The sequence below is a fragment of the Nicotiana tomentosiformis genome, chromosome 7 (assembly GCF_000390325.3).
Source record: "Nicotiana tomentosiformis chromosome 7, ASM39032v3, whole genome shotgun sequence".
Classification (NCBI taxonomy): Eukaryota; Viridiplantae; Streptophyta; class Magnoliopsida; order Solanales; family Solanaceae; genus Nicotiana; species Nicotiana tomentosiformis.
The window spans coordinates 110083268-110096413 of record NC_090818.1 but is presented as its reverse complement, the minus strand read 5'-3'; the positions used below and the strand labels follow the sequence as shown (position 1 = coordinate 110096413).

General features: G+C 35.3%; 2 protein-coding genes across 3 annotated transcripts; one reads left to right on the top strand and one right to left on the bottom strand.

Annotated features, from left to right (window-relative positions):
* Positions 1-8: 8 nt before the first annotated feature.
* Positions 9-868, bottom strand: LOC104091508 (thaumatin-like protein). The gene is made up of 2 exons (XM_009596865.4): positions 779-868; positions 9-682 (listed from the first exon to the last, which is right to left on the bottom strand). Exons 1-2 carry the CDS (start codon positions 840-842, stop codon positions 9-11), a joined length of 738 nt encoding a protein of 245 aa, XP_009595160.1. The 5' UTR covers positions 843-868.
* Positions 869-8778: 7910 nt separating this feature from the next.
* On the top strand, positions 8779-13008 carry LOC104091505 (uncharacterized). 2 transcript variants are annotated; one of them, XM_009596862.4, is made up of 12 exons: positions 8780-9094; positions 10095-10206; positions 10324-10397; positions 10474-10520; positions 10616-10766; positions 10858-10902; positions 10972-11176; positions 11265-11326; positions 11408-11508; positions 11884-11938; positions 12012-12059; positions 12700-13008. In XM_009596862.4, the coding sequence occupies exons 1-12, from the start codon at positions 8908-8910 to the stop codon at positions 12876-12878; spliced, it is 1266 nt and encodes a 421-aa protein (XP_009595157.1). In that variant the 5' UTR covers positions 8780-8907; the 3' UTR covers positions 12879-13008. The 2 variants fall into 2 exon arrangements, with proteins under 2 accessions (XP_009595158.1, XP_009595157.1); XM_009596863.4 differs by lacking the exons at positions 11884-11938; positions 12012-12059; positions 12700-13008 and adding an exon at positions 11600-11763 and having other exon boundaries at positions 8779-9094.
* Positions 13009-13146: the final 138 nt, after the last annotated feature.

The window sequence follows — 13146 nt, the reverse complement described above, 5'->3', positions numbered from 1 at the left end:
CAAATTCCTCATTTTGGAGGGCAAAAAATAATGACATACCTTGAAGCTCTACATTTGTTTAGGCTAGAAGACTCATCAAATGCATAACTATAAGCCTTGGGGCAGATGACCTTAAAAAGATGAGCAAAAATAGTTGGTTTGCAAGTTTTGGGATTTGCAAACTGTCCTGTGCAACAATACTTGGCTGATTGTATAGCTAAGCAAGCACTCTTGCACCCTACCACTTTCCCACCAACCTTCACTTCCAGTGTTGATGGACAACATATATTCAAATCAACATCACACTCCGCCACGCCACAACCTATTCCTCCACCCACAGCTCTCATTGAAACTGGCACGTTGAAGCCATCGACTAAGCTCACATCGTAGAAATGCAAGGGGGAAGTCGATGAGCCTAGTGTCATTTCCACAACTGTAGCCGGGGGCTTACCTCCTAGCCCCCGACATTTTAACTGGCCATCACAGTCGCCAGTGTCACACGAGCCTTTGCCAGTCTTATCAAAGTGGCAATTCTGTCTGGCCCATATCCTACCCGACCACTTCTTAGGCACATCAAAGACTACTTCCTCACCACTTTTCATATGAAAGCCACCATCCTTAGGAGTCATCTTCCCTGTATTGCCAAGAATTCCAGGCCATAGGCTTCTTCTGCAGTTGTTCACTAGAATAAGTTGTGTCCCATCTGCAGTCACATGACAAAAAGTGAAACAAGTTAAGAAAACATTTTGCATACAAACAAGGAAGTAAGGAAATCAATGGATTGAGAGTCAAGAATTACTTGTGCTGGCAAGAAAAAGGAATACGCAGAATGCTACACAGAGTTCATGAGATAAAATCAGCATTTTGATACTTTGAGAGTGAAGCTCAGTAATACTGAGTAGTGGGGAGTGATAGAGCTAGCTTCTTTAATTCTGGAGAGTCTGCTTTTTAAAGTACAAACTGAACATTCTGTTTTAAGAGTTTACTTTTAATTTATTATATTATAACCAATGGTATTTATTACATTTCTTTTGAGAGCAAAGGCATATATGCATTGCTTCAAGTGGAGGGCTTGTACCTCACTAGAGCTTAAGATGTAAATATGTAATGGAACATGCAAATTTTGCCTTGTGTATACGGATAGAACTATCGCGCTAAAATTTTGAGATTAATGCAGAGGTGTATGTGTAATTTGATATTTACGGGTTCCTACCACAATCTCAAATTAATATTCAATAGTATTGAGTTTATAGTCAATTTTTTTGTGGATTTCGTAATACACATTTATAGTTTGTCTAAAGTTACTGGGTCCATATGAACCTATATGATGCATGTTGCATCCATCATTTTTATCACATAGTTAGACAATGAGTCCGCACACACCAAACACATATGGCTAAAATGTCTAAATATAATAGGCTTAATTAACACATACTCCATCTGTTTCAATTTATGGTACATGTTTTTCTTATTAGTTCATTCCAAAAAGAATTGACCCACTTTTATATTGGAAAATAGTTAAACTTTTCAATTGAACCATTTAACACTTAATGAGAAGCTTTGATAGCTACACAAGTGTTATAGTTTCACAAATCTTTTATCCTTCGAGTTTTTAAGAGAGCAAAATTCACTTTACCCCCTTAACCTTTAAGGGTTGGGAAACAATACCCCTTCATGTTTTGAATGGGAAAGTAAACCCCCTTATGTAATTATTTTCCGGTGAGAATTTCTTTTTTTGACTAAAGAATTTTTCTCCCTCTTTATACTTTCAAAGGTGAAGTATAATATTTTTCATCCAAACAAATACTTGAGTTTCGTCTTTCTTGCTTGCAAAATTTAAAATATTTTTCTATTATATTGAGGTCATTGTTAAAATTTTTGCAATAAAAAAAAATTGCATATGAAATTCAAGAAATATGGTGAACGCACATTCACTCAAGATGCTTTAGCATTTTTTTCAATTAGAAGGGAAAACATATTTTGAATTAGTCAATTCTCTGACAATTATGAAAGAATTGTTGCTATGAGTAATAATTTAGTTATGTATTTTTTTGTATATTAAAATTATTATGCTAAAGCAATTATTGATTTTACTTATTTTGAAAACTTCTTTATTAAACAGAAATTATAATTGACTCAAGGTCTGAAAATTCATTATGGAGGCGTTTTTGCAACACATCAGAACTTAAACTATGCAGGAAGAGGCTAAAGGGGCACTCCAAATATAGATCCTAATTGTTGTTATATGTAGAGCTTTTGGCTATACTGAGCGAACTTGGTTATTCAAAAATGTATTTATTCAAAAAAGAAAGATTTTTATTAAAAAAAAAATTACTAAAAAGCTATTGCACAAGGGGAGTCCCTTTTCCATTCAAAAGGTGATGGAGCTATCATTTCCCAACCATTAAAGGTTAAGGAGTAAAGTGAATTTTACTCTTTTTAAGACCATAAATGTCAAAAGTTTTTATTTTTCCGTAATTTCTATATCGAGTCAAATTATGTCATATAAACTAAAACGGACGGAGCATTTGTTTTTTTACTTGACGAATGAGAATACACATTTTCTCTTCGGACAAACTCCTATTACATCCCTTAATGTGTAAAAGAGATGTCTTGCAACTTAGGGGGCTAAAATATATGTATATTTTTTAAAAAGTATTTTCACCGTCTGGTGGCGAGAATATAATATAATATATGTATTAAACCAATATAATATAGCATCATTCAATATGAAGAAACTTACTCCTTCCTTCACAACTTATACGTTACTTTTTAGTTTCTAAATTCAAACTATGTGAATTGTTATTAATATTTTAGAATATTTTTTTTCTCATCATATTGACATGAGAAGAATTATAACTCGTAGCACATTTTGCATATTTTTTTGAATAACTAAATTTATATTTAAAATATTGGTTGATCTAATTCAACTTAGCTCCAAATGTCAAATTAACTACCGAAAAGAGAAATATGACAGCTAATTAAAAAGGGATGGAAGGAGTATAATATATAGTATTGTTTTATTCGTATAATTTCTGAATCTTAAGATTCAAAAGATAAATTTACTTATCTGGTCCAGTTTTTGGAATTAGTTAACTTGATCTTCAGACTCTCTCATATATTATGTGTTGGTTAATTTCCTCGTTATTATTTTCATCTTTATTTTGTTACCAACAGATTCTGAATAAAAGAAAAATGATTGTTTTTATAGTATCTTACATATAGTACGTACTTTTAAGGGATAAAAATGAGCAGAGAATAAACAAAAGTGGATTGAGATGTACAAGCAATCTTCGGAGCCATGCAAAGAAGATCAGGAATTGTGACACACTGCGCCAATATTGATATCTCTACTTGACAAAATCCGAAAAACTAGATTCGTAAACGAGAAACTGTCCTATACTATTAATTAAGAATCAATATTCTTTAATATAAGGGAGAATTTTTTAGCTGCATTAAGTGTTAAGCGATCGCTTAACTTCATGGCAAAGATTAGAATGATTCCCTCAAATCTAACTCAACATAACTTAATTGTGTACATATTAGCAAAAGAGTATTTGAGAAAATATCCAATTCCACTTAATTATAATATTAGCGGAGTCAAACCGATGCATCACACTAAAAATCAAGTTGGGCCCTCCTAAATCGACTAATCCAACTGTCTAAAACTATATATATATATATATTACAGGGGACGGTGATCCCCGTACTCAAAGGGTAATCCGTTTCTGAAGCCAAGGGTCTACTAGAAATAGTCTTCCTACCTCACACAAGGTAGGGGTAAGTTCTACATAAACCCCAACCTCTCTAAACTCTACTTGTAGGAACACACTAAATATGTTCTTGTTGTTGGATGTTTCAAACCATTTGTATTATTCCTTCGTGACAATGAATGCTAATTTTCTTTAAGAACTTTTCAAATATGCGTACTTATGTAATTTTCGAACCAAGGACAATAGGCGCAAGTTCGATCAAACTAGAAATGCTTTATTTTCTCAATTTTACCATCCGTTTTACAATCGATAGAATAATAAGTTATAATCTTTTATTTGCATATATTCATGTCATGACGAGAAAGAATAGGGAAAAAAAAGGAAAATGCATAAGTACCTCTGATTTATAGTCGGATTTCCAACTACACATTTTATCTTTGCGGGGATCTTATTACCCCAGAACTATTTTTAAGTGGAATTAGTACACCTTTCGTACTGATGTGACAGAAGAGAGTGTATGCCACCCTCCTCGGGAGAGTGAGAAAGAGAGAGAATGCGGAAATTTTATTTTTATAACATTTTTATAAAATATACTATTTTCTATCTTTTCGTTTCTCTTGTTTTTTTTTTCTTTTCCTTTTTTTCCTCCAACTTTGTTACTTGTAGATTGGCCGGAAATTAGCTCCGGCATTCTCCATATTTTCCGGCGAGATCGAGTTGAAAATTTTATTCTTTCCTCTCCATATTTCACTACACTTTATAGAGGATTACTATTATTTGTAATCTCTTCACTCACTACTTTTAAACTTTCAATTGCGGTTTCTTCTCGAATGAATAAGTCATGCCTCAAGATCAATTTCCGATTAAACCCAGAAGAAGCCCACAAAAGATTGAACAAGAGGAAGGGCTTAGATTGTTAGTTGCAAAAAATATTCTCGCCATGCACGTCGTTCCCAATTGGGACTTTGACCTTTCACTACTTCAGGTAGTGAGGTGGGAGGAGGGAGGGGGTCCTATTTTTTTAATTAATTAAATTTACATAAAAGAGAGAACATGGAAGAAGGATTTAGTTGTTGATTTTTGATTGTCAAAATTGTTTTTAGGAGCTCACTATTTTTCGATGTCCTTCTTCAACCAAAAAGGTTTGTTGCTTCACTTGTGGGTTTGGAGAAGAAAGAAGGTGGGATATGTGAAAAGGAAAAAAAGAATATTCAAAAAATATAAAAAGTGAATTGGGAAAAGAAGTAGATGGAAAAAAACAAGAAAAAATGATTTTAGTGAGAAATACATGTGTCAGGGGCGTGTATTTCACCACAAAAAATATATGTGGTAATGTGTGATAACCCAAAATATTATCTTTAAATTTAATAATTAATTTTGTATTCTAAGACCTCGAAAAATATTATTTATCATTCCTCGACTTGTGTGCGTAATCCGTAAAATTTTCTGGAAAGTTTTTATGTGAAAAATGGATTAAAATATGAATTAGAGCTTTAAAACTCAACTGTGTTGACTTTGGTCAACATTTTGAGCAAACGGACTCAAATTAATATTTTGACAGTTTCGGTAGGTCCGTATTGTGAATTGGGACTTGGGCGTATGCCTGGAATCAAATTTCGAGGTCCCTAACCCGAGATATGAAATTTTGATGAAAAAATAAAAGTTTAAGTTCAAATAGTGACCGGATGTCGAATTATGTGCAAAGGATCCGGGAATAGAATTTTGATGATTCCAACAGCTCCGTATGGTGATTTTGGACTTAGGAGCGTGATCTGAATTTTATTTAGAAGTCTGTAGTGGAATTAGGCTTGAAATGCCGAAAGTTGAATTTTTGGGAAAGTTTGACCGAAGGGTTGACTTTTTGATATCGGGGTCGAAATATGATTATGAAACTTTGAATACCTCAGTGATGTCATTTATGACTTGTGCGCAAAATTCGAGGTAAATCGGACATGATTTGATAGGTTCCGGAGTCATTTGTAGAAATTAAAAATTTAAAAGTTCATTAGGCTTGAATCTATGTGTGATTCGTGTTTTAGTGTTGTTGGATGTAATTTGAAGGCTCGACTAAGTTCGTATGATGTTTTAGGACTTGTTGGTACATTTGGTTGAGGTCCCGGGGGGCCTCGGGTGAGTTTCAAATGGTTAACGGATCAAATTCGGACTTAGAAGAAATAACTGAAGTTTCTACCCTCTACTGCATTCGCACCTGCGAAAATTCTATCGCAGGTGCGAGCTCGTAGAAGCGAGCCTGGCAAGCGTAGATGCGCAAATGGACTATGGGGCAATGGTCGTAGGTGCGAGGGAAATTCCGCACCTGCGTGAGCGCAGATGCGGAGGGACGCGCGCAGAAGCGGCCTGTGCAGGAGCGCAAACAGGCACGCAGATGCGGGCAAAGGCGCAGATGCGGGACTTTTTCCGCACATGCGGTTGGCGCAGAAGCGGCCAAGTTGCCACATATGCGAAAATCCCTGGACAGTACAAAAACAGAGTGGTTTCGAGTTTTTGCTATTTTTTGGGCATTTCAAGCTCGGGTTGGACGATTTTGAGCAAGGTTTTTACGAGAAAACTTGAAGTAAGTCCCTTGTGATCATTTCTACTCCATAATATTGAATTATCATCAAATAATCTGACTAGATTACATATTTTTGAAGTGTAAATCAGGGGTTGGAACTTAGGGATTTGAAAATAAGATTTGAAGCTTTGAGGGTCGAGTTGGGGTCGGATTTTGATAAAATTGGTATGGTTAGACTCGTGTTTGAATGGGATTTTGGATTTTATAACTTTTGTCGAGTTCCGAGACGTGGGTCCCACGGGTCATTTTTGAGTTAATTTCGAATTTTATTGAAAAATGTAGTATTTTCTTATAGAATTATTTCTATAAAATTTGTTGACTGTATCGAATTAATTATGACTAGATACGAGTCGATCGGAATCGAAATCGAGGAAAAAGCATACTACTTGGTTAAATTGGAGCAAGTCGAGGTAAGTGACATGTCTAACCTTGTGTGGGAGAAATTTTTCCTAGCATTGGTATTAATTGTAATGTGATGAAAGTCGTGTATACAAGGTGACGAGTGTGTACACGGACTAAATGTGAAGGGTTATGTTCTTAAATTGTGAAAATCACTGTTGCGTATTAATTAATTTATTAAATCTTGTTATATTCTCCATCATTGATTTAATTTGTATACTTTAAATTTGCTTGACCTTTTTCTGCTAATTATTTTACCTGTTTGGTTGAAACTTGGTTTCTTTTATTCTGTGCATTATTTGAAATTAATTTTTTTTAAATTAAATATTATTAATATGAAGTATTTGACATTTTAAATTTGGTATTGAAGCAACGTATTAAAGATCTTAAAATATTATTTTGCTAAATTATTTATTCCTGAATATTTTTGTAAGATTTTTGTACTCATTGTGATGGAGCCGTGAGCTCTTTATTGTGGAAAAATATTATTGATGATTTATGTTGGCATGAGCCGTGAACTCTTTATTGTGAAAAAATATTGTTAATTTATTTTGGCAAATTAAAATATTTGGGCACTTGAAGTGCAAATTGTGATATTGATACGCATGCGGTGGTATAAGGTCTGAGTATTGAAATGCATGCGGTGAGATAAGGGTGGCTTGATACGCATGGCTAGTAGGGGGAGCTACTAGAAGTCATGCGGTGTGATAAGGATGGCTAAAACGCGGGATTCTATTTCGAAAAAATATTTTCTTAAAAATAAATTGTGTAGGCCCCGCGGTGAGATAAGGAAATGAGATATTGTGAATTTATTTATGATTTGGGACTACGGGGCGGTAACTCGGTAGTGCCCTTGTTGATATTGATTTATGACCATAGTTGCCTTCGATTAATTGTTGTGATTTTCATAAAGTTGAAAAGAAATCTGTTTTGATTCCACGAGATATTATTTACAATTATTTGGTGTCATTAAATGTGACATACTATTTGATTAATTTTCATAGTCATTTTATCTTATTTAATTATTTAAATATTTTTCTATGTCATTATCTATTCTATAGTACGTCGACCTGACCTCGTCACTACTCTACCGAGGTTAGGCTTGGCACTTATTGGGTACCGCTGTGGTGTACTCATACTACGCTTCTGCACATCTTTTTGTGCCGATCCAGGTATATCTTTCCAGTCTAGACGTCAGTGAGTTACATGCGCACGGAAACTTCGAGGTATATCTGCCAGCGTCCGCACACTCCGGAGTCTCCTTCTATCATTTTATGTTGCTTCCTTATTTTTCTTCTTTAGACCTTGATGCATAGAAACATTGAGAATAAATTTTTAGAAGCTTGTGACTTATTTCTACTGGGTTTTGGGAGTTGTAATTATTTGAATTATAATTTATTTATTTCAGATATTTATAATTATTCCGCATTGATAGGCTTACCTAATCTTAGAGACTAGATGCCATCACGACCTCCTACGAAGGGAATTTGGGGTCGTGACATAATGGAATTTCAGGGTGATACTAATACCATTTAAAAATATTTCAGAGGAATAATAGGACTCCCGCAAAAATAAAATGTGTAGTTAAAAATCCGACTATAAATTAAGGGGTACTTATATATTTTCCCAAAAAACAATACTCTAGAAGACAACAAGTAGTAAAAATTGAGACATGACAGTTAGTTAGTAGCTAGCATTTTCCTTATTTCACACTTCATATGAACATAAATAGGCATTGAATTTAAGAAAAAGAACTAATTTTTAACTTAAATATATCATAATATTTGTATGACTTAAAAATTTGAGATCTCAATATTAGAAACACACAAAACATTTTATATTTTAATCCACGTACAATCATCTCTATAACCGCATCGTTATATAACAATCATTCTCTATAAAAGTTAAGTTCCTTTTGTAATAAATTTATATGCTATGTTATAATATATATTCCGTATAATACTACACTCTGCTATAACAATAAAAAAACGAGGCTGCTATGTTTTGACTGTAATACAAAACATTTTTTTTCAAGAGAGAGGATAATAATGCCATGATGTTTTAAAATTCTTTACTCTTCCAAATATAATGTGGACCTGAAGGGGAAAAAGAATTACTAGCACATACTGAGAAGGACAAATCCGCCTAAAATGGTCACAACCCCAAATTCAGACTGAAAAATAGTCTCTCTTCATCTGATAAACCCTTCGAATAACTTAGGGTTTAGGAGAAGCAGCTACTATGCTTAGAATCGGAGCTAAGCTCTTTAGAACTGCAAGAATTGGTGGCTCTGTTTTCGGGTCATCACAACTGCCACCCCCGAGATTCTTCTCTATCAACAATAATGTTAACACTAGTTTCAAGACCAACCCAGTTGCTCTTCAGATGATCAATTACGCTCTTTCCCTTGCCCGTTCCCAAAAATCAGGTCTTTTTTCACTATACCCATCTGATGAATTTGTGTCTTGAGTTTGTTTTGTTGTTGTAAATGTGAATTTCCTTTGATTTTACATGTTAGTCTTAGTTGCCTGTTTTCAATTCTTGAGTCTGATTCTGTGTTTTGTAATGTTTGTTGAAAGAAAGGTGACAGAAGCAAATGAAGATTAATGCTAAACGCTCTGTTCAGATTAGTTATTTTCTCCTGCACAAAGTTATTTAATGGAAAGACTCTGCTAGGATAAAACCAAGTCTTATGAATTCCTAGTTCTCTCTTTTTTAAGTTTTGGAAATTCACTCTAATCTAACAACTTATTAACACATTTCGCGAGTAATTGGTTAGTCTTACTTATTATAGGTATAGACTAATAAAGGCATCAATTCATTTCTTTAGGAAGAATTGCTTTCTAATGGAAACAACAGTCAGAATTTTTCAAGTGATACCCTTTCATAAATGAACGTGTCTTTTCGGAAAGAGACGAAGCGGTTTTGAAATTTGTAACCTACCATATATGAGACCGAGAAATCCGTCTGCGGCCAACCCTTATGACGAACCACAGCTTTTGAAATTCGGGGATAATGGACCCGCTACTCTACCATTCTCCACTTAAATACCAGGCTTAGTTCACATGATGCAGAGCTCGAACCTGTGACCTAAGTCATAAATCCCTCAACCTTTTCCACTTGAGCTAAGCTCTGGGGGCGGTCGACCATATATAATAATTGTTAATGTGAATTTGCTTTAATTTTCCAAATGGTGGTGGATGTTCATTCCAAAAATCAGGTCTTTCACTTTTCCCAAGTCATCAAGTTCATGTCTTGAGTTTGATTCTCTGTTTTAAATAAGAATCTGCTTTGGTTCCCGTGTGGGTCACAAATGGCCTTCTATAAAATCAGGTGTCTTTACTTTCCAACTCATCAAGTTTGCGTCTTAAGTTTGGTTCTCTGTTGTAATTGTGAGTTTTCTTTGATCTTCCATGCGGGGTTCGTAGATGAATCATATGCGCAAGCTCAATTGGTACTTGAGCAGTGCCACTCAGCTCAGCTGGATGAGAGTGCTAAAGGATTGGTTTTGCTCGCCATGTCAACCTTATTTTCCGAAAGGTTTCATACTCTTAATTCTATTCATACTCTTAATTCTATGGTTATTTGCTTACAGTTTTGACCGACTTGTAAGTTGAAGTTAAATTTTTTTATTCTCCTTTCTGGGTGGAATTTTAGAGGAAATTTTGGTGAAGCCGTTGAGAAGCTCCAGAAAATTCAAGATTTAGGCTTGTCATCTTTAGCTGTTAAAGGTAAAAACTTGTGGAAACTTTTGATAAAAATCATAGTTTGGAGTTCCCATGGTAACGATTAGGCATATGATTGCAGTTGCCGCCTCTGAAGCACTTGCTGGGCTTTATCTAGAATCGCATCAAGTAAGAGCTATTGAACTTCTGATGTCTGCATGAACTGACTTAGGTTTAAAGTTTTATATATTAAGGAAAATAAGCAAAATTTTCTCCCATTTTAGGATGATGCTTCATCAGCAACTTCAGAGATATGCTTGCAACTGCTGGAAACCATAAGGCTAGAGATTGGTGGTGGCGGATCTGAGTTTTTGGAAGCTCGTGCAAAGGCATTAAAGGGGCTGGTGGAGTTGGTCCGTGGTAACGTTGAATCAGGTGAGATATCTATAGTGGTTGAGCTTTTTCCTCTGCTTTCTGTGTTATCCTTTATTTTTAAGGTATTTAAATTTGAGCTGGTTCATTTCAGCCCAGTCATTCTTTGAAGGAGCTCAGGGTGATAAAGGTTGCTTTGGTAAGGATTTGCCTTGTGAGACATCACGGATGACATAGTTCCACAATTTATTGATATCGTGATGTATAGGCAACGTTGCACTATCTTATGGTGAATTCCTTCATTGTAAGCGGGATTTCCAAATGGCGAGGGAGTTATATCAAAAGGCAATGCAGGATGTATCAGAATGTAAAGATTTTACCAACCCACAATCCTTATCAGCTTGCAACATGAATTTGGAGGAGACTTTGTTAGGAGCTACTTGTGCTTTAGGGCAGCTTGAGGCTCATTTGGGGTGAGCCTATCTCTTAATATGTAGCTTTCCCTCTTAAATGCATATAATTCTCTAATTTTCCCTCATGCACTGATTTTTCTGGTTGTAGGAATTTTGATGATGCTGAGGAAATACTGACTGCAGCGCTGAAGAAAGCTGAAGAGCGTTTTGGTTTGATACATCAATTTCTCTGCATGAGCGACAAAATAATTTGTATTCTTATTGATTTTTTATTTTATTTATGTGATGCAGGTAATTATCATCCAAAGGTAGGTGCTATTTTGACCTGCATAGCTCTCATGTATCGGCATAAAGCAGCCATGGAACGGTCAAGCTCTCTTTTGATTCAAGAGGTCTGAGTCTATGCTCAAATCCATTATAAATATCTATACACCATGTACCTTTACCGTCTCTTTTACCTTTGCAACACCTATGCAACTTCAGGCTTGGACAAATCGCAGAACGTTGGAGAAGATTTTGGGATGAATTTCCAAATATTTAAGACACATGGTTCAATGGACAGAATTTGGGTTTATTTCCTATATGATTAAGGCGGTGTTTGTTTAGGATTTTTTTTAATGATTTTGAAGAGCTCTTTCAAAATATATCGCCAAGAAACAGTTTGCTTCAAGTGACCTGAATCCAAAGATTTAATGAATGACCCAAGTATTAGAATTCTAATAGTTGAATGTGAGAATATCTCTCTCAAAAGGTTTCTTTGAATGCAGGGACTCTATAGAAGAGCAATTGAAGTGCTCAAAGCTCCACCCTTGGAAATAGAAGGTATGAGGAATAATTAAAATTTTCCTTTTCATCATGCGGAAGTCGATAATGACCATTTGATATCTTTTTACAGGTGTTGAAACAAAACTGTCCAGAAGGGACATACTTGCCCTTGCAAGAGGTAGTCATTGCTTCTGAAATATAGTGGATCTTATTTACTTTTTATCTGCATCTTTTGTGGAGCTGTTTGACTCTTCAAGAAAGTCTTCTTTTATACCAAATTACAAGACTTTCTTCTGGACAAAAAGTTTATAGTAGTAGCAAACACTGTGTCTTTACCGTTTACGGTAAAGTGTCTCTCTTTCCTCAACCCCTGCTTCCCTCTGGCAGCCTAGTTTCCGAGTCTTCATTGAAAGAGACAAGCTATAGATTGTAGGGGTTAGCATGTTCCCAGAACGTTGTGCTTTGAGCAAAGTAACAGATGCATCAAGAATTCCGCTGCAGCGATCAGTGGAAGTTTTGTTTGTACTTGAATGGTTGATCTTAGGTTTAACAGTTTGATAGCCTCTTCTTCAAAATGGTTCTGTTTAAAGAGGCACATCTGTGGTGTCGACTGTCGATAAGATTGAAAGCTTTCATTTATCCACTTTCCTTCCGCATGCTGCTGTTCTTATACAAGACTGCTGCCTACTTTGATAAGTATCATGGAATGACTTGTTGATGTACTCTGGCTATACAGAAAGTGAAATTTAGTTCATGTATATAAATTATATGGCAATTCCATACTAGTGCCGGGATCAAGTTGCTTGGTTGTTGTGCAGGTGGGTATGCAGAGACGCTTATCGTGCAACAAAATAGAAAAGCAGAAGGTGAAAAAATGAAGCAGTGGGCTGAAAAGGCTTGGACAAATCGCAGATTGTCACTTGCCGAGGCACTAGAGCCATTCGAGTCATCACCCAAGGTGGCTGTCATAGATACTCGAATCAGCCGGGTCCTGTAGTTTCCTTTCTTACATGTTTTCTTCGGAAAGTTGAGATGTATTATGGTCACAACTAACATGTATCTATATACTTCTGTCGATATAATATGCTCTTTATGAGTTGCAATATTAAAAGTTGATAATTATGTAAGCTTCTAGGTAGTACACCTTTGAATACGTTCGACTGACTCCGAATCGTCTAAAATTTTGTGGGTCCATCAGAATTTTTTTGTGATATGGAATGATTTTAATGTTCTCTAGGTTGAATCTGAATTGCTTTTCCACATCA